Source organism: Nematostella vectensis, chromosome 2 (genome assembly GCF_932526225.1).
Source record: "Nematostella vectensis chromosome 2, jaNemVect1.1, whole genome shotgun sequence".
Classification (NCBI taxonomy): domain Eukaryota; kingdom Metazoa; phylum Cnidaria; class Anthozoa; order Actiniaria; family Edwardsiidae; genus Nematostella; species Nematostella vectensis.
In genome coordinates, this window is record NC_064035.1 from 2,844,243 (window position 1) to 2,871,395 (window position 27,153).

Here is a 27,153-nt window from a genome sequence, read left to right on the forward strand (position 1 = left end):
CGCGTCACGTGATAGAGAACTTCCCCGGTCCGTTTGTCTGTGGGCGGCTGTCAACAGTTTATCCGCTTGGTCTTTTTAACCCCGAAAAAGCACTACACACTTCGTTTTTCTTTTATAATTGCCTTCTCAAGTTTCTGCGACCATTTATAACATTGCACGGCCCTTTTAACGCGAGAGAGCAATCTCCATTGTCCTTCTTAGCACCGGAACGAGCTGTTCATTTCGAAGCGGCGATAATGCGACGGTCAAATGGCGAGAACGGAGGCTCAACCAAAACTTTCATAGCCAGCGTATCCCTCATTCAAGTTCTTGGGATAATTGCCATCGTTTTGACAGGGATATGGATGGGGAAATACCGCGGAGGATTCGCATGGGATGGAAGTGGACAGCAGTTTAATTATCACCCAGTTTGCATGGTTATAGGCCTCGTGTATTTGTACAGCGAAGGTAAGGTTTCGCTGAGATTTTACCCGCTGAATACATACTTAATAAAAAAACAGTTTGCTTGTTTCGAAAAATCTTAAACTAAGTATACAGTAAATACAGTACATCCAGATGTACAGATGTATACGTGATTTATTTGTACGTGAATGTTACGTAAACATTGGCGAAGTCGTGGTGAATAATAGCCTCAGTCTTTTATATTCTAAGATAGAGAAAGAAAACTCTTGTTTTAGCTCTTGCATTACACCACCATATTTGTATACTAATCTAGACAGGAAAGCTGTACAACTTATTTGAAATTTTGAGTAAATATGCAAATTATAACTACTTTGCCCTGGGGGGCGTATCCGACCACAGGCGGACCAGGATTAGAATCAGTCCCTCGTGATCCTTCAGAAAAATAAAATATAATTTGAAGTTGTGTCTTGACTGTTTTCTCAATAAAGCTAGTTGCGTTACTATATTAGCCTCGTGTGTGGTTATTTAGGGGAATTGTGGCGCAGAAAGAGGTTTAGTCCCTGGAGGGGAAATTTTCTCTCCAAGGACTAAACCCGAAAACAGTCAAGACACAACTTCAAATTATATTTTTATTTTCCTGAAGGATCACGAGGGACTGATTCTAATCCTGGTCTGCCTGTGATCCGACTCTTGTGTGGAATTTGTGTCGCTCATTTCCCCTAGGGGGAGGAGGGAGGTAAAACAAAAAAAAAACTTGTTGTTATGAAATCCATAATTACATCCATTGTATTAGTTGCGTCGTTCTATTGAAATCAAGGTGTGAAGCCCCATTGGCCCTGTATTCTGTAGTCGCTAAGGAAATTATGTTTTCCAGCCATGATCGTGTACAGAGTCTTCCGCAATGAGACAAAGTACACTGTAAAATTGGTCCACTTTGCACTACAACTGGTTGCGTTCTTTGTTGCTGTGTTTGGTCTGAAAGCTGCCTTTGACTTTCACAACAAGCAAGGCTTCCCCAACATGTACTCACTACATAGCTGGCTTGGACTGTGCACTGTGCTCCTGTTTACATTCCAGGTATTAAATTAAATGGGAGGAATACGGCAAATTTGTTCGGGTCTGGAAACAAAATATTTTAGAACCAAACAACCCGATAAACAGAGGATGAGGATAAGAGCACAGAAAAACCCTGGTGTTTTTCTTTCTTCCAGAAGAAAAATTATAGCTCTGAAATACCGCAGGGGGGGGGGGGGGGGAGGGCTATCATATGTGCTCAGGTAGGGGTGCTTGTCTGGGAAAAAAATTTGACCAAACTGGTTTTGTTGCAACAGAATTACCCCTAAAAGAGGGGGGCGTAAGAAGGGTGCGAAACCGTATAGAAAACCGCCCAAAAACCTCAAAAACGTCCAAATCAGTTAATAACTGTAAACTGCGGAGTAAAGAGAAACTGCAGAGTAAAATATGAAAAACAGCGCCAGATTTAAGGCAAACCACATCAGCATACACACTTACGCCCCCTGCTTAAAGATACAATTTCAAATTTTTCTGGAAATGAATAGATCTTACTATACATGGACCAGATGAAATAACAGCTATATATTTACTTTATGTTACTAATGCAATAAAAATCAATTGCAACTAATGCAATGAACATCACACTGTTACACTAAAAAATTGTTTTATTTGTAGCTTGTAGGTGGGTTTGTAAGCTTCTTATATCCAAAGCTGTTACACTAAAAAATTGTTTTATTTGTAGCTTGTAGGTGGATTTGTAAGCTTCTTATATCCAAAGCTGCCTGATGCTCCTCGTGCCTCGTACCTCAAGGTTCATGTGTTTTTTGGTGTCTTCGTGTTTGTGTTGGCTGTGACTACTTGCCTGACAGGGATGACTGAAAAAGCTCTATTCTCCATTCCGTAAGTTGATCTCATCCATAAGTTTCTGTAACATACCAGAGTCTTGAGCTTCACTTGTTAACTTACATGCCTACAAGAAGCTCTTTGTAAGCCAAACTTGTAGCCTCTCTGGTACCCAGGTTACCTAACATATTATAAATAATTTTAGAAAGTTGCTTAGGTTGTTTGTATGAGTACAACCTTGAATAGATAGATTGCAATACTTTTCAGGAAAACCTACTCCAAATTTGTACCTGAAGGTGTGCTGATTAATACGCTGGGGATTGTGCTTATTCTACTGGCTGCCATCACCGTATTTGTGGTTACCAACAAAGATTTCCAGAGAGAAGAACCAACAGCAGAACAAGTTGCTCTTATCCAGAACTCAGATGAGAAGTAGATACTTCTTTACACTCACATTAGCAGGGGAGGGAAGCACTCCCAAAATATTTGTGTTAGATGTTGACATTCCATATCTTACCGAACCCCCATGATATATTTTCTGTTACTACCTTTTAACTAAACTCTACCCACTGTGTTATCATTTACCATTCCATTTTAATAATTCCGTTTTTATTTTCAAGTTTTGTTGAGAGGGAAACAATGGTCAATGGTTTCAATGTCTGCCATAAATGAATATCAAATGTATCATAACCAAAATAGTATACATTTTTCTTATTTTTTTAAATGAAGCCATTCTCAGTGAAGAATGCAATATTTATCTTGCAATATTCATAGATGCAATACATGGACTGTGCCTTGGTTAAAGGGCTTAGGAAACAAATTAAAGGTATTCTTGTTCATAAAAGATGGCTTTAGTGGCAGCAAAGCAATGTTCATAACTAATATTATACCAAAGTGGAAAAAAGCCAAAAATATAAATCAAACACACTGTCTACAGTTTAAAGTACATAGTCTGGGTTTATATTTTTTCATTATTTATCCAGGCCCCTTTTGCTTGATGCAGCCCATTTATGTAAATATCTATGCAATATTTATGTGAATTTATTTTTCTAATTAAGAAATGCTGTATTTATGTGAATATCAGATGACATTGACTTCTCTGTGTTTTATTTTGAACATTGTCATTCTCAGGGAAGAGTACAATATTTAATGTCACAAATTAGCATCTATGTTCACTACATACTTTTGCTATGAAGCAAGTTAGTTTTTTGTATGTGATAAAAGAAGTATTAAGAGCCCTAGAATGGGCAGTTTGATTTAGCATGAAAAGTGTGAAGGGCTAAACAATATGTAGTATCTACTTTGAATGAATTTCCGATTATCCAAGCTAAGGTTTTCGGGGCTCACTTTATCTTACAGTGTCATACATAGAAATAATAAAATAACAAAGCAGTCCTCTCTATTTGGGACCACTCACACAGGCATTATTTCCAGTCCTTCTCTCTGTCCTGCCCTGTTTTTGTCTAAAATGGGTTGGGGGGGATGCTCCCCCTGGATGCAGCACTTTCATTACATTACAAACATCATTGATTGTAACCATAATGATAACTTCAAAAAGAGTAAGACTTATCCGGCAATGGGGGGTATACACACAGTTATTGGTGTAGTGCTCGTTTGACACCACAAAGGACTCCGCTTCACACCACAGGGCATGTTAGATAAGGGCAGCTATGAATTGTAAGCAATTAGGTGATAAAATTTATGTGGTGATAAGGCAGTGTTTGTTGAATACCCTGAGTGTGATAGGTTTTTGACTCAGTGCACCTTAAAATTTCAAGCCCCCCATTATCTTCCCTCCCCCCTCAGGGCATTAAATGAACACTCTAATTAACCAAAATATTTTTGTAATAAGGGTAAGACATGAAAATAAATGATGATGATGCATGTATATGGATTATCTATTTTTATTTTTTAGGCAAACTACAGTATTTAAAGATTTAACTATTCCTTCTTGTATGTCTTTACAGGCAAGGGGGTTGCAAATAGCCAATATAAGTTTTTTCATGATAACTAAACAAATATGTGAAATCTCAAGATGCATAATGGTCATGTTCACCCAGGTCTTGAGTGATGGACATCTTATATTTTTGACAATTTATATAAATAATGGTTACCTCCTTTGTTTTATTACAGACTGTTGTAATTCCCTTTAAAATTTATTGAATATGTTCCTTCTCTAAAAGTCAATGTTCTCAAATGGTCATTTGACATTTGCAATTTCAAAGTGGGCTACAAAATGTAATGTGTAAACAATCCAGTAAAATTACAGAAATATCCAATTTAAATTGTTGGTACCATGGTGGCGGATTTTGTTATTTTTAACAACACCATGTACACACAATTATTTGCCCAAGACATTTTATTAAGTTCAAATTGCAAATTTATCAGTTTAAACTTTCATAAATTGATTTGGCATGACAGTGCAGTTTTGAAAAAGGGCTACAAGACAATGCTTTTTGGCACAATGTAAATAGCCCTTGAGGCGCCTGACGAGAGACAAAGCCTTGTTGCTAACCCCCGATTTTTCTCACTGACTTAAACTGAGGCAAAGGGATAAAAAAAATTTCTACTTTAACCTTAGTGCTGGTATGTGGATGGTCCTCTTCTACCTATACCATACTCTCTCTCCAGCTGATCTCCATCTTGGGGTCATAACACCCTACTTGGGTCCCAGCAAAAATGGAGGTCAGAGTTCAAGTTATCTAACAATGCCATATCCTCTGCAGAAAGTTGAAGGTCGGATAGGTCAATGTTTGTGGTTATATTTTTAGGGTTTGTAGACTTTGGGATGACACCTGGAAAAAAATAAATTGCTATCATTGTCTTTGTCGCAGTTGTAACACAAAAAATGTAACATATAGTATTATATAAGGGAAGGGTCAATATTTAACAGGGGGGCTGCAATTATTTGAGCGCCGATTTGGGGGAGGACTTCAATTTTTAAACAGGGTTTAGGGGAGGGCCTAAATTGTTTAAACGGGGCAAACTCCTCCCCCATAATTATAGCAGTTTTTTTGCCCAAAAGCGAAACAAAACATTTACAGGTCCAAGGAAACCAGAATAAGCCTGAAAACATTTTTTGAATAGGGTTGGGCAGCAAAGATTGGAGAGTACCATTGGAGAGTATGAGGCCATTCACTAGAAAATTCCTTTCTCACTCAGTGAAACCCAAACAAGGAATGTATCCTATTTAATCAACCTCAGCTTGCAAACAACCATAAGCATAGCATTAATTATGCCCAAATAGACTTTATGATGTCCTAAGGCACTATCCAGATGTGCAAAAGCTGTAATTTTTAAGCAAATTACAAGCAAAACTGTTGTAAGCAACATGCTGTAGCAGTGTTGTTGCCAGACAGAAAAGAGACTGCAGTGCATTGTTGGAAATTTCAAGGCATACCATTTTGGGTCAGCTGTAGCTTAACTTAATTGGTAGTCTTGGACTTGGACTTGAAATGGGGGGGGGGGGGGGGGAGGTTTCTGTTTTCAATCTGTTTTTCTTACAATTTTGCTCAAAAGAACCCAAAAGAGAAAGGGTTAACAGTGCCATTAGCAGGCCTTGGAATATTGGGGGCACAACACCACTACAGGTCACTACAGGGCCACTACAGGGGGGCACGTGCCTGGGCTGCTACGGCCCTGGTTTAAAAGCATAGCTGTCAACTCGACCACACTAGGCAGGTGTCACAAGATTTTGGACCTAATCACAAGCTTAATTTTTGTGAGAATCTTGATACATTATCTGTATTCACCTGCATTGGCTCTTTTTTTTTTGCACATATTGACTGTATTTCACCCAATTTCACAAGATTTCCATTGGAGTTGGGTCGAAAGCTATGAACCTGACACTAAAACTTACTTACACTAAAATTGGTTATTTAGTATCCTATGTAAAAAAGCTTAGTTACACAAGTAAAATAGTTTTATTTGGAGGGACAAACGTTTTGTAACAAACAGGAGTCCAACACTTTTTGATGAATTTGAAAATTCGCCATCTGTAAGTCATTTAAGTTATTTAATGGACTTATATCAAGACTTCAGCTCAGTGTAGTGATGCAAACAGCTGTAATCATGACAAAGTCACATAAACAAGAAAAGAGCTTCTGTACATCCTCCAGGTATGTGTGGCTGAAATAGTCTGCACTACTTACCAACACCATGTTGTAAAGCCCACTTTAGCAAAACTTGTGCTGGTGTGACATTATGTTGGCAGGCAACTTGGAGCACTTCTGACTCATTCAAAAGCTACACATCGTAAAAGAGCAATTATCATCATTCAGGGCCCACTTTACTGACAGTATGCATACTTCTTACTGTATAGACTGGTTCTTACAGCAGGGTGAAACCCACCATTGCTATCAGTTGACAAAGAATAAAGGGAAAAAAGACAAATGAGATATACACATTGTGGTTGTGATTGTCTTCATCTGAAAGAGACTGCAGACACAAATTGTGTACAAAGTATTAAAAAAAGGAATTATAAATTCGAAGGAAAATTGATAGCTATATCCAAATATAGCCACTATCAATAGGATCAAGTTAAATGTAGTAGACAACCTAAAATGTTACTCTACCTCAGGTAATTCAAAACTACCAAAACAGAAGGTTATCAGAGGTTATCATAGGTGTATTGACACATCTACTGTCTCTATAGACCAGAGAGAAACCACTCAAAGCTGTACAATAATTTCATTATATCTACTTAAATAAACTTTACCTTGCCTTGACCCAGAGAGGTGTAAGCCTGCAGTGTTATAGTGTTTGACTGGCAAAATTCAAGTAACTTTGTTTGATAAAGACGAGGGTGGAATTCAACCTGAAATTGAAAGTCAGCAACATCACACATTGTCTTTAATATTTTCAGGAGCAAGCCTATCTTATACATATTTATATAATGTTAGTGCAGGTATTCATTGAAAGTGCCTGATACATGTGTAGAGTGGAAATGGTATGATTGGAAAACCAATCCTACTGCGACCACAGGCGTTTTGTTTTTGCATAATCCCAAGAATATTGATATTTCATTGAAGCATGCAAAGAAGCATATTTCCTAGTGCTCTGAAAGAAAAAAAGATATTAAACTCCATTTTTTGGGGTGGCGTTAACAGAGTAGTTGGATTACCTGTAATAATGCTGGAGTAACATTTGCAAATCCAAGCAGTTCCTCTATGTGTCCAATTGTGTAGTTAGAAATTCCTATAGAACTAATGTGTCCTATCGAATAAATAAAAGTTTGTACTGGATTATGCTTTTCTGCAATATTATAATGAAGAGGTAATATGATAAGGTTTTACGGAAGAGGTACGGTAAGTTCTGTACTGGATTATTATTGTCTTTCCCCTACAGTAGAGTATATGGAATAAGTATGATTATGTATGGTATTATGCTACCCTACAGGTGAGAGGTATGATAAGTACTGCATCATACTGTCTTGTAGTATATAGAAAAGGTATAATGTGCTTGATTATGTATGATGATGCTAATTGTATTTCGGGATGAAATGCTAGATTTTTAAGTTGACTAGCAAAGGATTTTATTTACCAGCAAAAGAAAGTTTTTCTAGTGCCTTCCAACTCTCTGTACGTAGAACTGCATTTTTTGGGTCGTCACTTTTTAATTTTTGTACACCAGGCCAGTGAATCAAGTAGAGATCCAAGTATTCACAACCGAGATTTTGTATTGACTTCAGGCACGCCTTCTCTGCTTTGTCTATTCCATGGTCTCTTGGTGCTGGTAAAATAACATACAGTAACAGGATAAACCCATGATGTGAACACAATAAGCTAAAATGCAAATCATCTTAAATTATTTTTACCTAGTTTACTAGTAATGAAGATATCTTTCCTCCTAAGCCCATACTTGGTATACAGTCTTTTAAGGGATCTCCCAATATCTTCTTCATTCCTGTACACTGCAGCTGTATCTATATACAAGACATTACAACAAATATTAGTAAATTTTATAACAGCTACAAAAGACCTTTTCAATAAATCAATGATATCTGTCTTACATGTGAGCAAATGCACATCACTGGAAGAAAATTGGAGAACAAATTGGAGAACAATGTGGAACTGATTCAGTTCAATTGGCACTTCTACCAGAGGATGCAGAGTAGAAAGAGAGGGTTGAGGCCTTATGTACACACAGACTCACCTATTAATCTGTACCCACAGCCAAGAGCTGCATCAAGAGCTTCATAAATCACATCACAATCAGGAGTTGAGCGCATCTGAAATGTCCCAACTAACAATGAGAATGAGATTTAGATTTGAAAATAATGTGAATAGTAGTCAATTTGATACTAACTGTAATAATGATTTTTATGGACCCTTTTTACCTTATTCATAAATATCCCTACATGAATTATGGTACGATCGCCCCAGAGGACCGACACCCCATCATAGTTGAGTATGATCGCCCCACTCAGAGAACGATCGCCCACATTAGAAATGATGCGACTTAACAAAAATGACTTGACTAAAAATATCTAATAAATAGACAAATTGATAAAAACAGGGGATCTCAATGAAAATGAGAAGACCAGGAAGTTAGTTGCAAAACCATGAGAGTCCTGGCTGAACTGGAAGTCTGTCTAATTGACAGATAGAGACCAAGCTTGGATAAGTTGTCTGCAGGATAGGCGCTACCCACCAAATAAACTTCCTATCCAGCAGATAGTTATCCAGCAAACAAAAAAGCATTGCACATAGCGTGGATAGAATGCTGGATAACAAAATGGCAACCGTAGAGCTAGAAAGCAAATAATTTATCGTGGCAAAGTACACGTAAATCATGGAATGCTCAAAGGAGTTGTGTGTAGTTTCTTCCTGTTTTTGGGGAGTCAAATTTCTCCAAAGAACGGGCAATATAGATTTGATTCCAGAGCTGCATGTAAGTTTGTAGTTCATTAAAAATTTATCAACTGTCAAATTTGTTGTTTGCATGTGTTTCAACTTTCACTGTGTCTGAAATTAATCTAAATTCTGAAAATAAATTAGAAAGCAAGATGCTATTTGTTTTTCCTTCATATTTATTTGGTGGATACGATTTGATCTGACCTCTATCATCCGGATAACAATGCACTGTGGACAACTTTTATGCAGGCTTTTGGCATTTGAATCACACCACTCTTTTATCCACTGGATAACACTTATCCAGGCTTTGTTTAACCAGCCCCAGAAATTGTATTGTACAAATGAAGGCTAAAAAAAAAAAAAAAAAAAAAAACAGAATTCATGTTTTATAACTATTCCTCTTGAGATAATCCTAGCTGGCCCATTTCTGATGTGATGACGGTATCAATCACCAGTCCACAAAAGCATGACAGGGGTTTACTGATATCTGTGGAAATCTTTATAAAGCATCTTTAGTGCCTGCTTGAATAAGATGCTTAAAATGCCACCTAGGGGTTATTATTCTAAGTCTTTTGCAAGTAAGTACCTAAGTATATGTTGGTCTTTCTCAAAGAAATAAAAGAGTCTTCCATCATTACTGACTCTCGCTATTAAAAATCACTGTCTCCAGGGTGTCTGTGGCAAGAGTTCACTTTACAACGGTGGGTGTCTACAAAATGAAGACCTAAAACCTAATACCTAAAACCTGTGACCCCAAAAGCTATGACCCCCCAAAACATTGCAGTTATTATTTAGTCACCTTGTTTTCCAAATGGCTACACAGGGCAAAAGTTTCATATGTGGAATCAGTGATCCCAATGAGGTAATTAGCTAGTTAAATTTTTTTCAAGGAAAGGAGGAAAAAAATCTAGCTGCACGGCTGTCTCCCATTTTCTCGATTTTTAGCCTAAATAACAAGTTTCTGGCTTTAAAACACTTCCGTGATTATTTAGAACAGGCAAGCGATGATTTTTAGCTGAAAAGCTATGAAATAAGCGGCCCGCAAATGCTCGGCACGGTATGAACGAAGCATGGAGTTCGACACTTAGTCGTTTTCGCCACATTACAGCCGTGCACGGAGAGAGAAACTAGATGCACTTCCCTTTTTTCTTTTCGCCATTTTAAGCAAAAAAGTTCTGACTTTAAAAACCTCCAACTGTTATTTAGAACCCTTAAGCCATGGCTTTGAGCTTGAAAAAAATTGCAAAAGGCGACATGCGAATGCTCGGCAAATAATGAATGAAGCCTGGAATTCGACACAGCCGTTTTCGCCATCATATAAACACAGCAATAAATTTCTAAGGCCCAACAGAACATAACAACAAAACAAGATGGTGGACAAAACTTTGGGGGAGGACAGGGTGATGAATTGAATTGAAAAGGGTATTTCTTACTCTTTTAGCTCGAATCTATATCATTTCTTTATTCTTATTCTTGCGTTTATTCAATAATATATTTAATTATTCATTTATTTATTTATTTACTTACTTATTTACTTTAACTTTAATTCACAGATTTATTCTCATATTGTCTATTATATTTATAATGTTTTATATAATGTTTATGTTATTTCATTTATTTGTCTGCCAATTTGTATTTCTGGTGTTTGATATACACCTACTTAAAAAAATGTTGTCAGTGCAAATGGCGAAAGGCAAATGGTAAATGGCTGGGTACTAATTATTCATAAAATTGAAGGTGTTAAATAAAGTCCAGCAACGTCAGGGCCAAGCATTGGAAACCTTTAATGGATAATTGTTTGATTTATCAATATTCTTTGAGACGCATGGTTACTTTCGGTCGTAGAACTGCCATTTGCTAATCGCCATTTGCACTGACGACATTTATTGAAATAGGTGTATATTTTTATCTGTTGTTTTTTATTTTTGTTTGTTTGATTATTTATATAAGGCTGTGGTTATCACCCTCAATTATTTATCATCATCATCATATTATTAGTTGTCTGCAAGCAGCATCTAAATTTCGATTATGGAAATAAGAAATAATAATATTATAGTAGTAATAATAATAATAATGGTGGTGATGACAATGGTAAATCTAACAATCACATATAGCTGTCAACCCAACTTGAACAGAATTCTTGCAGGTGAAATACAGTAAATATGCAAAAAAAAACCAAGAGCCAATGCGGGTGAATACAGAGACTGTATGAATATTCTCACAAATATTATAGGCTTACGATGAGGTCCAAAATCATGTGACAAGTGTCTTCTGCGGGAGAGTTGACAGCTATGCAACCATAATAATTACTGTATCATTCTTTTCATTAAGGTTAGCACCAGGCACATACCCAGCATTGGCGTACCCAGCATTAGCGTACCCAGCATTGGCGTACCCAGCATTGGTGTACCCAGCATTGGTGTACCCAGCATTGGTGTACCCAGCATTGGCGTACCCAGCATTGGTGTACCCAGCATTGGCGTACCCAGCATTGGCGTACCCAGCATTGGTGTACCCAGCATTGGTGTACCCAGCATTGGCGTACCCAGCATTGGCGTACCCAGCATTGGTGTACCCAGCATTGGCGTACCCAGCATTGGTGTACCCAGCATTGGTGTACCCAGCATTGGTGTACCCAGCATTGGTGTACCCAGCATTGGCGTACCCAGCATTGGTGTACCCAGCATTGGTGTACCCAGCATTAGCGTACCCAGCATTGGCGTACCCAGCATTGGCGTACCCAGCATTGGTGTACCCAGCATTAGCAAACCCTGCATTGGTGTACCCAGCATTGGTGTACCCAGCATTAGCAAACCCTGCATTGGTGTACCCAGCATTGGCGTACCCAGCATTGGCATACCCAGCATTGGCGTACCCAGCATTGGCGTACCCAGCATTGGCGTACCCAGCATTGGTGTACCCAGCATTAGCGTACCCAGCATTGGTGTACCCAGCATTGGCGTACCCAGCATTAGCATACCCAGCATTGGTGTACCCAGCATTGGTGTACCCAGCATTGGTGTACCCAGCATTGGCGTACCCAGCATTGGTGTACCCAGCATTGGTGTACCCAGCATTGGCGTACCCAGCATTGGTGTACCCAGCATTGGTGTACCCAGCATTGGTGTACCCAGCATTGGCGTACCCAGCATTGGCGTACCCAGCATTGGCGTACCCAGCATTGGTGTACCCAGCATTGGCGTACCCAGCATTGGCGTACCCAGCATTGGCGTACCCAGCATTGGCGTACCCAGCATTGGCGTACCCAGCATTGGCATACCCAGCATTGGTGTTCCCAGCATTAGCATACCCAGCATTAGCATACCCAGCATTAGCGTACCCAGCATTGGAGTACCCAGCATTGGCGTACCCAGCATTGGTGTACCCAGCATTGGTGTACCCAGCATTGGTGTACCCAGCATTGGGGTACCCAGCATTAGCGTACCCAGCATTGGTGTACCCAGCATTGGTGTACCTAGCATTGACGTACCCAGCATTAGCGTACCCAGCATTGGTGTACCTAGCATTGGTTGAAAAGGGATATGGAAAGAGGAAAATATTTGAAGAAACGACCCATTTTCTGGTCTCCAAAGGGGGTGCGCATGCACCCTGCACACCCCCTGTGTATGTCCATGAGCACTGTATATCTTGAGATAATCATAATTATCATAATGTGGCCCTCTAAAACACATAACCACGTAAGAACATAATAGCAAAAATTAGATATGTTGAATTAATCATCTCTGATTGTTTTTTTTTATTCATACGTCACTATGATTAGTAAACCTTATCATAAAGAATCTTAGAGATAAACTAAATATGAACTTGGTCTGGAAGTATGGTTGTATATAGGTATTTTAGTTGAAATGGATTTAATGGGGTGATTTGCAGGAGATGACACCTGGCATACCAGGGGCGTAGCCAATGGGGTGGCCATGGGGGCCTGCTTCCCCCCCCTCCCCCTTTAGGAGCCAAAATACAGTAAATGTATAAGGACATTATCTAAAATACAGGAGAAAATGCCTTGAAAGTGCCTTTGGCCCCCCTTTCTGTTAAAAATCCTGACTAAGCCTTTGGCCCCCCTTTCTGTTAAAAATTCTGACTAAGCCTTTGGCCCCCCTTTCTGTTAAAAATCCTGACTAAGCCGCTGCATACCCCTCCTGGCATAAAGCTCCTCTGCTCCATAGTTCCTCTCCTAAGGGTTCCTTAGGTTCCCTTAGCACCAACTGCTGGTAAATGTCTCCATGTTAAGAGCCAGCTGAACACGTTTTCTCACTTATGACAAATTCCTTTAGGGACAGCCCTCCTGCTATATCACCAGCACACTAGCAACAGAGCCCCTTCTTTATTGTACTGTATGCCACATCTAGCATCCCCATCCACTTAGCCTTCCCCTTCCACTACAACAACCTACACAACACCAGAATTAACACCATTATATTTCCATCCTAAGCTTGTACATGAACCGTCACTTAGGGGCGGAGCATTCCAGAAGTATTGAGGCATATTTCATATGAGTTTTCACAAGGGGGGCCATCAACCCTCCTCTTTTCAGATCAGTGCATGGTATGGAAACAGGTAAATATATGTATAAGAAAGCTATTTTCCATAACATTCCATCATTTTTTACCATTTTTTCTGTTTTTTTTTGTGCCCCCACCCCCTGCCAACATTTTGAGGCATGCTACAGCCCTGTAGATTATTTAATAAACGCAAGAATTAGAATAAAAAAATGGTATAGATTCTGGCTAAAAAAGTAAGAAATACCCTTTTCAATGCAATTCGTCAACCTCCCCTCCCCCAAAGTTTTGTCCACCATCTTGTTTTGTTGTTATGTTCTGTTGGGCCTTAGAAATTTATTGCTGTGTTGCCGCTTGTTTCATAGCTTTTCATGCTAAAAATCATCGCTTGCCTGTTCTAAATAATCGCAGTAGTGTTTCAAAGCCAGAAACTTGTTATTTAGGCTAAAAATCGAGACAATGGGAGACAGCCGTGCAGCTAGATTTTTTTCCTCCTTTACCGAAAGCCGTGCAAGTAGACACTGCGATTTTATTAGCTTCAACAGTAAAAAGTATACATACAATAGGCTCATCCTCTACACTTGATACTCTCGACCCTGTACTTTCGACTATCCACTATTTCATCGCATTCGAAAACATCACATTATCAGATTATGGGGCTTTCTCATACATGCACTCGTTGTGTAGGCTGCGTAAATGTCAGTGACCTCTGATTGGGCTTGATAAATTGAATAATATGAAAAGAAAGTAGAATTTTACATCTCTGTTCGAATAGGTGTCTAAATCAAGTCACCATTATTGCATTCTATGTTGATATAGCATCAAAAGAACACTTACGCCCAACTGCAGGCAAGCGATCTCCAGAGTTCAGTAAAAAACCCTCGTCCGCCATCTTGATATGCCCACGCTGCACACGGTCAGCAGATGAGCGGGAAAACTCGAGTTTGACAATCAACTGAAAACAGTCAACGAAGCGAAGTGAAAAGTTTGTTTGGGTCATTTTTTAGGCGCCTTTAAACTACCTAGACGGGATACTAAGGAAGGTAAATATAATATAACGAGTGTTATATCATTTTTTTAGCTAAACCAATAAGGGGTTCTGTTCAAAAGACGTTAGTAATTGTATTCTTTGACAACGGAACTCTCTCACCGGACGCGGAAACAGAGATTGCTATTCATCGCGATGATAATAACTCTTTTGTGATTTAGAACTCTTCTTTTTCGATCTTGTTCACTTTTAACAACCAATTCGTGTAACATGAATTGTAAAAATAGAGTGGTTCTTTATGCGTCGTTTTTGTTTTCGAGGATATTCTTTAAGTTTGTCGTGTCGCCATGTGTTTTCGATGAAAGACACAGCATGCATGTGCTTCATTTGTAAAATAATTCGAAATCTCGTAAAAGTTCCGCTAACGAAAAATATTTATTCTTTTATATCAGGAAATTAAGAAGAGTTCTTTACTCTTATTCGCTAAAGTAGTCAGAGAATCCCAAAGTCCTTGGGTTTTGTTCGGTTTTAAAACTCGAGCAGAAATAAGAAGAATTCTCGTGAAAATAACTTAATATTAACTTAAGTATAATTAATTAACTCAAGTTAAATTTATAGGAAAAAACGAAACAAACGAATAACAATACTATACTTGATTGATTAATTATTATTTGTTGTTGTGAAGTTCACTAAAGTGTACATATAATAAAACTGTATATGTTACAAATGTACTGAAAAACAAATCCATATTCTGGTTGATTGAATCACTTGTACGACTATTATGATGTAAAAATAAAAACGGTTGGATGACAGAGCATTTTTGCAGCTACTGCACTTCACCTTTAAAAATAATGGTTACAGCAGATTTTGAATGATCCGAAGATTTTAATATTCTATCAAAAACTCCTATTTGCCACATTAAATAGAGGTTTATGAACAGTTTGTTGTGTAATACGGCCAGATAATTTTAGAAGTTCAGCTTCTCTATATTTTTTACTGCAGTACTTTGCGTTTCTTTTTTTTTGTTTTATAATAAACAAGCCAGATAATGTTACTTGTTCAGCTGTATTTTTTATAGGTTCGCCTGAAACTTAAGAATCAAAGGCTCTGTGCACCAACTCGTGAATGCAAATGTATTTTTTGTAGTTATTTCTTGTGTGCCTAAAAGATATACAAACAAGATACTGGACAAAGCATGAACACAATTGCAAGATGCTGAGAACACATTAAAATGTCCTTGTACCTTTTTTTTTTTTTATGTGATGATACACCAAGATCATAATTTATTATAAAAAGTAGGAAAAAAATGGAAAAGTATTGTGGTATCAGTGGGAATCGAATTCTGGTAGCTGCAGTCATAGACAAGTGACCGCAACTAATGTGGCATTGCTGAATCGATATGTAACTAAAAATACTTTTTATTCTATTGGTATTTGCTAGCATGCCAAATTTCACAAGTTAAAGCCACATTGTCACCATTTTCCTTCGGTCGATTACGTAACAATGTCTGATGATTTTTAAAGGAAAATGCGAAAAATATTTCAAAATATTGAAAGCAGTGTGTCTATTGGAAGTTTCTTTGAGGATGTGATTGATAATTTAGAGCGGATGGCCTGTTAAATATCTCGGATTTTAATAGATTCTTTTGTCTTTTAACGGTTGAGGTTTCCGTCGGACCTCCGGAAGTAAACTGGTGACAATGCGGCTTTAAAAAGGAGCACTCTTTTTTACAGAACAATTAAGCGAATGTTTGTTTTCAAAGTGAAAAATGCCAAAAAGACGGAAACGGAAAGGAAACCAGCTAGATTCTCCTCCAGAAAAAGTTTGTGATGAGGTCATTGAGGAAGAAGCCATCTGGATTCAATGTGAAAACAAGAGTTGTCTGAAGTGGAGACAAGTCACCACTGGAGAGGCTGACCAGGTTAGTGTGCATGGTACTGACCAGGTTAGTGTACGCAGTACTGATGAGCTGACCAGGTTAGTGTGCATAGTACTGATGAGCTGACCAGGTTAGTGTGCGCAGTACTGATGAGCTGACCAGGTTAGTGTGTGCAGTATTGATGAGCTGACCAGGTTAGTGTGCGCAGTACTGATGAACTGACCAGGTTAGTGTGCACAGTACTGATGAGCTGACCAGGTTAGTGTGCGCAGTAATGATGAGCTGACCAGGTTAGTGTGCACAGTACTGATGAACTGACCAGGTTAGTGTGCACAGTACTGATGAGCTGACCAGGTTAGTGTGCGCAGTACTGATGAACTGACCAGGTTAGTGTGCGCAGTACTGATGAGCTGACCAGGTTAGTGTGCGCAGTACTGATGAGCTGACCAGGTTAGTGTGCATAGTACTGATGAGCTGACCAGGTTAGTGTGCGCAGTAATGATGAGCTGACCAGGTTAGTGTGCACAGTACTGATGAACTGACCAGGTTAGTGTGCACAGTACTGATGAGCTGACCAGGTTAGTGTGCGCAGTACTGATGAACTGACCAGGTTAGTGTGTGCAGTACTGATGAGCTGACCAGGTTAGTGTGCGCAGTACTGATGAGCTGACCAGGTTAGTGTGCACAGTACTGATGAACTGACCAGGTTAGTGTGCACAGTACTGATGAGCTGACCAGGTTAGTGTGCGCAGTACTGATGAGCTGACCAGGTTAGTGTGGACAGTACTGATGAACTGACCAGGTTAGTGTGCACGGTACTGATGGGCTGACCAGGTTAGTGTGCACAGTACTGATGAACTGACCAGGTAAGTGTGCACGGTACTGATGAACTGACCAGGTTAGTGTGTGCAGTACTGATGAACTGACCAGGTTAGTGTGCGCAGTAATGATGAGCTGACCAGGTTAGTGTGCACAGTACTGATGAACTGACCAGGTTAGTGTGCGCGGTACTGATGAACTGACCAGGTTAGTGTGGACAGTACTGATGAACTGACCAGGTTAGTGTGTGCAGTACTGATGAACTGACCCGGTTAGTGTGGACAGTACTGATGAACTGACCAGGTTAGTGTGGACAGTACTGATGAACTGACCAGGTTAGTGTGCGCGGTACTGATGAACTGACCAGGTTAGTGTGGACAGTACTGATGAACTGACCAGGTTAGTGTGGACAGTACTGATGAGCTGACCAGGTTAGTGTGCACAGTACTGATAAACTGACCAGGTTAGTGTGCGCAGTACTGATGAGCTGACCAGGTTAGTGTGTGCAGTACTGATGAGCTGACCAGGTTAGTGTGCACGGTACTGATGAATTGACCAGGTTAGTGTGCACGGTACTGATGAATTGACCAGGTTAGTGTGTGCAGTACTGATGAACTGACCAGGTTAGTGTGTGCAGTACTGATGAGCTGACCAGGTTAGTGTGCGCGGTACTGATGAACTGACCAGGTTAGTGTGCACAGTACTGATGAACTGACCAGGTTAGTGTGCACAGTACTGATGAACTGACCAGGTTAGTGTGCACAGTACTGATGAACTGACCAGGTTAGTGTGCACAGTACTGATGAACTGACCAGGTTAGTGTGCACAGTACTGATGAACTGACCAGGTTAGTGTGGACAGTACTGATGAATTGACCAGGTTAGTGTGCACAGTACTGATGAACTGACCAGGTTAGTGTGTGCAGTACTGATGAGCTGACCAGATTAGTGTACGCAGTACTGATGAACTGACCAGGTTAGTGTGCACGGTACTGATGAGCTGACCAGGTTAGTGTGGACAGTACTGATGAACTGACCAGGTTAGTGTGTGCAGTACTGATAAGCTGACCAGGTTAGTGTGCACAGTACTGATGAACTGACCAGGTTAGTGTGCACAGTACTGATGAACTGACCAGGTTAGTGTGCACAGTACTGATGAACTGACCAGGTTAGTGTGCACAGTACTGATGAACTGACCAGGTTAGTGTGGACAGTACTGATGAATTGACCAGGTTAGTGTGCACAGTACTGATGAACTGACCAGGTTAGTGTGTGCAGTACTGATGAGCTGACCAGATTAGTGTACGCAGTACTGATGAACTGACCAGGTTAGTGTGCACGGTACTGATGAGCTGACCAGGTTAGTGTGGACAGTACTGATGAACTGACCAGGTTAGTGTGTGCAGTACTGATAAGCTGACCAGGTTAGTGTGCACAGTACTGATGAACTGACCAGGTTAGTGTGCACAGTACTGATGAATTGACCAGGTTAGTGTGCACGGTACTGATGAACTGACCAGGTTAGTGTGCACAGTACTGATGAATTGACCAGGTTAGTGTGCACAGTACTGATGAACTGACCCGGTTAGTGTGTGCAGTACTGATGAACTGACCAGGTTAGTGTGTGCAGTACTGATGAACTGACCAGGTTAGTGTACGCAGTACTGATGAACTGACCAGGTTAGTGTGTGCAGTACTGATGAGCTGACCAGGTTAGTGTGCACAGTACTGATGAACTGACCAGGTTAGTGTGTGCAGTACTGATGAGCTGACCAGGTTAGTGTGCACAGTACTGATGAACTGACCAGGTTAGTGTGCACGGTACTGATGAACCGACTAGGTTAGTGTGCACAGTACTGATGAACTGACCAGGTTAGCGTGCGCGGTACTGATGAACTGACTAGGTTAGTGTGCACAGTACTGATGAACTGACCAGGTTAGTGTGCACAGTACTGATGAACTGACCAGGTTAGTGTGCACAGTACTGATGAACTGACCAGGTTAGTGTGCACAGTACTGATGAACTGACCAGGTTAGTGTGCACGGTACTGATGAGCTGACCAGGTTAGTGTGCACAGTACTGATGAACTGACCAGGTTAGTGTGCACAGTACTGATGAGCTGACCAGGTTAGTGTGCACAGTACTGATGAGCTGACCAGGTTAGTGTGCACAGTACTGATGAACTGACCAGGTTAGTGTGCACGGTACTGATGAGCTGACCAGGTTAGTGTGTGCAGTACTGATGAACTGACCAGGTTAGTGTGCACAGTACTGATGAACTGACCAGGTTAGTGTGCACAGTACTGATGAGCTGACCAGGTTAGTGTGCACAGTACTGATGAGCTGACCAGGTTAGTGTGCACAGTACTGATGAACTGACCAGGTTAGTGTCCACGGTACTGATGAGCTGACCAGGTTAGTGTGCACAGTACTGATGAGCTGACCAGGTTAGTGTGCACAGTATTGATGAACTGACCAGGTTAGTGTGCACAGTACTGATGAATTGACCAGGTTAGTGTGTGCAGTACTGATGAACTGACCAGGTTAGTGTGGACAGTACTGATGAACTGACCAGGTTAGTGTGGACAGTACTGATGAACTGACCAGGTTAGTGTGCACAGTACTGATGAACTGACCAGGTTAGTGTGGACAGTACTGATGAGCTGACCAGGTTAGTGTGGACAGTACTGATGAGCTGACCAGGTTAGTGTGTGCAGTACTGATGAACTGACCAGGTTAGTGTGCACAGTACTGATGAGCTGACCAGGTTAGTGTGCACAGTACTGATGAACTGACCAGGTTAGTGTGTGCAGTACTGATGAACTGACCAGGTTAGTGTGGACAGTACTGATGAACTGACCAGGTTAGTGTGGACAGTACTGATTAACTGACCAGGTTAGTGTGCACAGTACTGATGAACTGACCAGGTTAGTGTGCACAGTACTGATGAGCTGACCAGGTTAGTGTGCGCGGTACTGATGAACTGACCAGGTTAGTGTGTGCAGTAATGATGAGCTGACCAGGTTAGTGTGCGCGGTACTGATGAACTGACTAGGTTAGTGTGCACGGTACTGATGAATTGACCAGGTTAGTGTGCACAGTACTGATGAATTGACCAGGTTAGTGTGCACAGTACTGATAAATTGACCAGGTTAGTGTGCACGGTACTGATGAATTGACCAGGTTAGTGTGTGCAGTACTGATGAACTGACCAGGTTAGTGTGCGCGGTACTGATGAACTGACCAGGTTAGTGTGCACGGTACTGATGAATTGACCAGGTTAGTGTGCACAGTTCTGATGAACTGACCAGGTTAGTGTGCACAGTACTGATGAACTGACCAGGTTAGTGTGGACAGTACTGATGAGCTGACCAGGTTAGTGTGTGCAGTACTGATGAATTGACCAGGTTAGTGTGGACAATACTGATTAGCTGACCAGGTTAGTGTGCACAGTACTGATGAACTGACCAGGTTAGTGTGTGCGGTACTGATGAACTGACCAGGTTAGTGTGCACAGTACTGATGAATTGACCAGGTTAGTGTGCGCGGTACTGATGAACTGACCAGGTTAGTGTGCACAGTACTGATGAATTGACCAGGTTAGTGTGCACGGTACTGATGAACTGACCAGGTTAGTGTGTGCAGTACTGATGAACTGACCAGGTTAGTGTGTGCAGTACTGATGAACTGACCAGGTTAGTGTGCGCAGTACTGATGAACTGACCAGGTTAGTGTGCACAGTACTGATGAATTGACCAGGTTAGTGTGCACGGTACTGATGAACTGACCAGGTTAGTGTGTGCAGTACTGATGAGCTGACCAGGTTAGTGTGGACAGTAATGATGAGCTGACCAGGTTAGTGTGCACAGTACTGATGAATTGACGAGGTAAGTGTGCACGGTACTGATGTACTGACCAGGTTAGTGTGCACAGTACTGATGAACTGACCAGGTTAGTGTGCACAGTACTGATGAACTGACCAGGTTAGTGTGCACAGTACTGATGAGCTGACCAGGTTAGTGTGGACAGTACTGATGAACTGACCAGGTTAGTGTGCACAGTACTGATGAGCTGACCAGGTTAGTGTGTGCAGTACTGATGAACTGACCAGGTTAGTGTGGACAGTACTTATGAGCTGACCAGGTTAGTGTGCACAGTACTGATGAGCTGACCAGGTTAGTGTGCACAGTACTGATGAACTGACCAGGTTAGTGTGTGCAGTACTGATGAACTGACCAGGTTAGTGTGTGCAGTACTGATGAGCTGACCAGGTTAGTGTGCACAGTACTGATGAACTGACCAGGTTAGTGTGCACGGTACTGATGAGCTGACCAGGTTAGTGTGCACAGTACTGATGAGCTGACCAGGTTAGTGTGCACAATACTGATGAACTGACCAGGTTAGTGTGCACAGTACTGATGAGCTGACCAGGTTAGTGTGCACAGTACTGATGAACTGACCAGGTTAGTGTCCACGGTACTGATGAGCTGACCAGGTTAGTGTGCACAGTACTGATGAGCTGACCAGGTTAGTGTGCACAGTATTGATGAACTGACCAGGTTAGTGTGCACAGTACTGATGAATTGACCAGGTTAGTGTGTGCAGTACTGATGAACTGACCAGGTTAGTGTGGACAGTACTGATGAACTGACCAGGTTAGTGTGGACAGTACTGATGAACTGACCAGGTTAGTGTGCACAGTACTGATGAACTGACCAGGTTAGTGTGGACAGTACTGATGAGCTGACCAGGTTAGTGTGGACAGTACTGATGAGCTGACCAGGTTAGTGTGTGCAGTACTGATGAACTGACCAGGTTAGTGTGCACAGTACTGATGAGCTGACCAGGTTAGTGTGCACAGTACTGATGAACTGACCAGGTTAGTGTGTGCAGTACTGATGAACTGACCAGGTTAGTGTGGACAGTACTGATGAACTGACCAGGTTAGTGTGGACAGTACTGATTAACTGACCAGGTTAGTGTGCACAGTACTGATGAACTGACCAGGTTAGTGTGCACAGTACTGATGAGCTGACCAGGTTAGTGTGCGCGGTACTGATGAACTGACCAGGTTAGTGTGTGCAGTAATGATGAGCTGACCAGGTTAGTGTGCGCGGTACTGATGAACTGACTAGGTTAGTGTGCACGGTACTGATGAATTGACCAGGTTAGTGTGCACAGTACTGATGAATTGACCAGGTTAGTGTGCACAGTACTGATAAATTGACCAGGTTAGTGTGCACGGTACTGATGAATTGACCAGGTTAGTGTGTGCAGTACTGATGAACTGACCAGGTTAGTGTGCGCGGTACTGATGAACTGACCAGGTTAGTGTGCACGGTACTGATGAATTGACCAGGTTAGTGTGCACAGTTCTGATGAACTGACCAGGTTAGTGTGCACAGTACTGATGAACTGACCAGGTTAGTGTGGACAGTACTGATGAGCTGACCAGGTTAGTGTGTGCAGTACTGATGAATTGACCAGGTTAGTGTGGACAATACTGATTAGCTGACCAGGTTAGTGTGCACAGTACTGATGAACTGACCAGGTTAGTGTGTGCGGTACTGATGAACTGACCAGGTTAGTGTGCACAGTACTGATGAATTGACCAGGTTAGTGTGCGCGGTACTGATGAACTGACCAGGTTAGTGTGCACAGTACTGATGAATTGACCAGGTTAGTGTGCACGGTACTGATGAACTGACCAGGTTAGTGTGTGCAGTACTGATGAACTGACCAGGTTAGTGTGTGCAGTACTGATGAACTGACCAGGTTAGTGTGCGCAGTACTGATGAACTGACCAGGTTAGTGTGCACAGTACTGATGAATTGACCAGGTTAGTGTGCACGGTACTGATGAACTGACCAGGTTAGTGTGTGCAGTACTGATGAGCTGACCAGGTTAGTGTGGACAGTAATGATGAGCTGACCAGGTTAGTGTGCACAGTACTGATGAATTGACGAGGTAAGTGTGCACGGTACTGATGTACTGACCAGGTTAGTGTGCACAGTACTGATGAACTGACCAGGTTAGTGTGCACAGTACTGATGAACTGACCAGGTTAGTGTGCACAGTACTGATGAGCTGACCAGGTTAGTGTGGACAGTACTGATGAACTGACCAGGTTAGTGTGCACAGTACTGATGAGCTGACCAGGTTAGTGTGTGCAGTACTGATGAACTGACCAGGTTAGTGTGGACAGTACTTATGAGCTGACCAGGTTAGTGTGCACAGTACTGATGAGCTGACCAGGTTAGTGTGCACAGTACTGATGAACTGACCAGGTTAGTGTGTGCAGTACTGATGAACTGACCAGGTTAGTGTGTGCAGTACTGATGAGCTGACCAGGTTAGTGTGCACAGTACTGATGAACTGACCAGGTTAGTGTGCACGGTACTGATGAGCTGACCCGGTTAGTGTGTGCAGTACTGATGAACTGACCAGGTTAGTGTGCGCAGTACTGATGAGCTGACCAGGTTAGTGTGCGCAGTACTGATGAGCTGACCAGGTTAGTGTGCACAGTACTGATGAACTGACCAGGTTAGTGTGCACAGTACTGATGAGCTGACCAGGTTAGTGTGCGCAGTACTGATGAGCTGACCAGGTTAGTGTGGACAGTACTGATGAACTGACCAGGTTAGTGTGCACGGTACTGATGGGCTGACCAGGTTAGTGTGCACAGTACTGATGAACTGACCAGGTAAGTGTGCACGGTACTGATGAACTGACCAGGTTAGTGTGTGCAGTACTGATGAACTGACCAGGTTAGTGTGCGCAGTAATGATGAGCTGACCAGGTTAGTGTGCACAGTACTGATGAACTGACCAGGTTAGTGTGCGCGGTACTGATGAACTGACCAGGTTAGTGTGGACAGTACTGATGAACTGACCAGGTTAGTGTGTGCAGTACTGATGAACTGACCCGGTTAGTGTGGACAGTACTGATGAACTGACCAGGTTAGTGTGGACAGTACTGATGAACTGACCAGGTTAGTGTGCGCGGTACTGATGAACTGACCAGGTTAGTGTGGACAGTACTGATGAACTGACCAGGTTAGTGTGGACAGTACTGATGAGCTGACCAGGTTAGTGTGCACAGTACTGATGAACTGACCAGGTTAGTGTGCGCAGTACTGATGAGCTGACCAGGTTAGTGTGTGCAGTACTGATGAGCTGACCAGGTTAGTGTGCACGGTACTGATGAATTGACCAGGTTAGTGTGCACGGTACTGATGAATTGACCAGGTTAGTGTGTGCAGTACTGATGAACTGACCAGGTTAGTGTGTGCAGTACTGATGAGCTGACCAGGTTAGTGTGCGCGGTACTGATGAACTGACCAGGTTAGTGTGCACAGTACTGATGAACTGACCAGGTTAGTGTGCACAGTACTGATGAACTGACCAGGTTAGTGTGCACAGTACTGATGAACTGACCAGGTTAGTGTGCACAGTACTGATGAACTGACCAGGTTAGTGTGCACAGTACTGATGAACTGACCAGGTTAGTGTGTGCAGTACTGATGAACTGACCAGGTTAGTGTGCACAGTACTGATGAATTGACCAGGTTAGTGTGCACAGTACTGATGAACTGACCAGGTTAGTGTGTGCAGTACTGATGAACTGACCAGGTTAGTGTGTGCAGTACTGATGAGCTGACCAGGTTAGTGTGCACGGTACTGATGAATTGACCAGGTTAGTGTGTGCAGTACTGATGAACTGACCAGGTTAGTGTGTGCAGTACTGATGAGCTGACCAGGTTAGTGTGCGCAGTACTGATGAACTGACCAGGTTAGTGTGCACAGTACTGATGAACTGACCAGGTTAGTGTGCACAGTACTGATGAACTGACCAGGTTAGTGTGCACAGTACTGATGAACTGACCAGGTTAGTGTGCACAGTACTGATGAACTGACCAGGTTAGTGTGCACAGTACTGATGAACTGACCAGGTTAGTGTGTGCAGTACTGATGAACTGACCAGGTTAGTGTGCACAGTACTGATGAATTGACCAGGTTAGTGTGCACAGTACTGATGAACTGACCAGGTTAGTGTGCACAGTACTGATGAACTGACCAGGTAAGTGTGCACAGTACTGATGAACTGACCAGGTTAGTGTGCACAGTACTGATGAACTGACCAGGTTAGTGTGCGCGGTACTGATGAACTGACCAGGTTAGTGTGCACAGTACTGATGAATTGACCAGGTTAGTGTGCACGGTACTGATGAACTGACCAGGTTAGTGTGTGCAGTACTGATGAGCTGACCAGGTTAGTGTGCACAGTACTGATGAGCTGACCAGGTTAGTGTGCACAGTACTGATGAGCTGACCAGGTTAGTGTGCACAGTACTGATGAGCTGACCAGGTTAGTGTGTGCAGTACTGATGAGCTTACCAGGTTAGTGTGTGCAGTACTGATGAACTGACCAGGTTAGTGTGCACAGTACTGATGAACTGACCAGGTTAGTGTGCGCGGTACTGATGAACTGACCAGGTTAGTGTGGACAGTACTGATGAACTGACCAGGTTAGTGTGTGCAGTACTGATGAGCTGACCAGGTTAGTGTGTGCCGTACTGATGAGCTGACCAGGTTAGTGTGCACAATACTGATGAGCTGACCAGGTTAGTGTGTGCAGTAATGATGAGCTGACCAGGTTAGTGTGTGCAGTACTGATGAATTGACCAGGTTAGTGTGCACAGTACTGATGAGCTGACCAGGTTAGTGTGCACAGTACTGATGAACTGACCAGGTTAGTGTGCACGGTACTGATGAGCTGACCAGGTTAGTGTGTGCAGTACTGATGAACTGACCAGGTTAGTGTGTGCAGTACTGATGAACTGACCAGGTTAGTGTGCGCAGTAATGATGAGCTGACCAGGTTAGTGTTCACAGTACTGATGAACTGACCAGGTTAGTGTGTGCAGTACTGATAAGCTGACCAGGTTAGTGTGCACTGTACTGATGAGCTGACCAGGTTACTGTGCACGGTACTGATGAACTGACCAGGTTAGTGTGCGCGGTACTGATGAACTGACTAGGTTAGTGTGCACAGTACTGATGAACTGACCAGGTTAGTGTGTGCAGTACTGATGAGCTGACCAGGTTAGTGTGTGCAGTATTGATGAGCTGACCAGGTTAGTGTGCACAGTACTGATGAACTGACCAGGTTAGTGTGCACAGTACTGATGAACTAACCAGGTTAGTGTGCACGGTACTGATGAACTGACCAGGTTAGTGTGCACAGTACTGATGAACTGACCAGGTTAGTGTGCGCGGTACTGATGAACTGACCAGGTTAGTGTGCACAGTACTGATGAACTGACCAGGTTAGTGTGTGCAGTACTGATGAACTGACCAGGTTAGTGTGCACAGTACTGATGAACTGACCAGGTTAGTGTGCACGGTACTGATGAACTGACCAGGTTAGTGTGCACAGTACTGATGAACTGACCAGGTTAGTGTGCGCGGTACTGATGAACTGACCAGGTTAGTGTGCACAGTACTGATGAACTGACCAGGTTAGTGTGCACAGTACTGATGAACTGACCAGGTTAGTGTGCACGGTACTGATGAACTGACCAGGTTAGTGTGTGCAGTACTGATGAGCTGACCAGGTTAGTGTGCACAGTATTGATGAGCTGACCAGGTTAGTGTGCACAGTACTGATGAACTGACCAGGTTAGTGTGCGCGGTACTGATGAACTGACCAGGTTAGTGTGCACAGTACTGATGAACTGACCAGGTTAGTGTGCGCGGTACTGATGAACTGACTAGGTTAGTGTGCACAGTACTGATGAATTGACCAGGTTAGTGTGCACAGTACTGATGAGCTG

At 42.1% G+C, this 27,153-nt stretch overlaps 3 protein-coding genes across 6 annotated transcripts in view; 2 read left to right on the plus strand and 1 right to left on the minus strand.

The window, feature by feature from the left end:
• Window positions 1-4,147, plus strand: LOC5515539 (transmembrane ascorbate-dependent reductase CYB561). Its single transcript, XM_001635600.3, has 4 exons — window positions 1-447; window positions 1,277-1,479; window positions 2,159-2,316; window positions 2,527-4,147. The coding sequence occupies exons 1-4, from the start codon at window positions 237-239 to the stop codon at window positions 2,693-2,695; spliced, it is 741 nt and encodes a 246-aa protein (XP_001635650.1). The 5' UTR covers window positions 1-236; the 3' UTR covers window positions 2,696-4,147.
• LOC5515584 (glyoxal reductase) lies at window positions 4,148-14,607 on the minus strand. 4 transcript variants are annotated; one of them, XM_032385255.2, is made up of 9 exons: window positions 14,471-14,547; window positions 9,318-9,461; window positions 8,413-8,488; window positions 8,075-8,182; window positions 7,801-7,989; window positions 7,382-7,473; window positions 6,977-7,075; window positions 6,411-6,504; window positions 4,148-5,054 (listed from the first exon to the last, which is right to left on the minus strand). In XM_032385255.2, exons 2-9 carry the CDS (start codon window positions 9,324-9,326, stop codon window positions 4,909-4,911), a joined length of 813 nt encoding a protein of 270 aa, XP_032241146.1. In that variant the 5' UTR covers window positions 9,327-9,461; window positions 14,471-14,547; the 3' UTR covers window positions 4,148-4,908. The 4 variants fall into 4 exon arrangements, with proteins under 4 accessions (XP_032241146.1, XP_032241145.2, XP_001635711.1 ...); XM_032385254.2 differs by lacking the exon at window positions 9,318-9,461 and having other exon boundaries at window positions 8,413-8,502; window positions 14,471-14,607; XM_001635661.3 differs by lacking the exon at window positions 9,318-9,461.
• LOC116619920 overlaps window positions 14,555-27,153 on the plus strand; it is a 25,168-nt gene continuing 12,569 nt past the window's right edge. The window contains exons 1-2 of the mRNA XM_048724160.1: window positions 14,555-14,676; window positions 16,384-16,542. Coding sequence (XP_048580117.1) covers window positions 16,390-16,542 — 153 coding nt within the window. The 5' untranslated portion in view covers window positions 14,555-14,676; window positions 16,384-16,389. The remainder of the gene's footprint in view (window positions 14,677-16,383; window positions 16,543-27,153) is intronic.

What these genes read in the sequence shown, in the direction of transcription:
- LOC5515539 (XM_001635600.3), top strand. Translation starts at nt 237, where the DNA reads ATGCGACGGTCAAATGGCGAGAACGGAGGCTCAACCAAAACTTTCATA. An exon ending in TGCTCCTGTTTACATTCCAG is followed by an intron (nt 1,480 to 2,158) that starts GTATTAAATTAA and finishes TTTTATTTGTAG; the next exon opens with CTTGTAGGTGGATTTGTAAG. An exon ending in AAAGCTCTATTCTCCATTCC is followed by an intron (nt 2,317 to 2,526) that starts GTAAGTTGATCT and finishes AATACTTTTCAG; the next exon opens with GAAAACCTACTCCAAATTTG.
- LOC5515584 (XM_032385254.2), bottom strand. Translation starts at nt 14,525, where the DNA reads ATGGCGGACGAGGGTTTTTTACTGAACTCTGGAGATCGCTTGCCTGCA. An exon ending in CTGTGGGTACAGATTAATAG is followed by an intron (nt 8,183 to 8,412) that starts GTGAGTCTGTGT and finishes TCTTGTATATAG; the next exon opens with ATACAGCTGCAGTGTACAGG. An exon ending in CTTCATTACTAGTAAACTAG is followed by an intron (nt 7,990 to 8,074) that starts GTAAAAATAATT and finishes TTATTTTACCAG; the next exon opens with CACCAAGAGACCATGGAATA.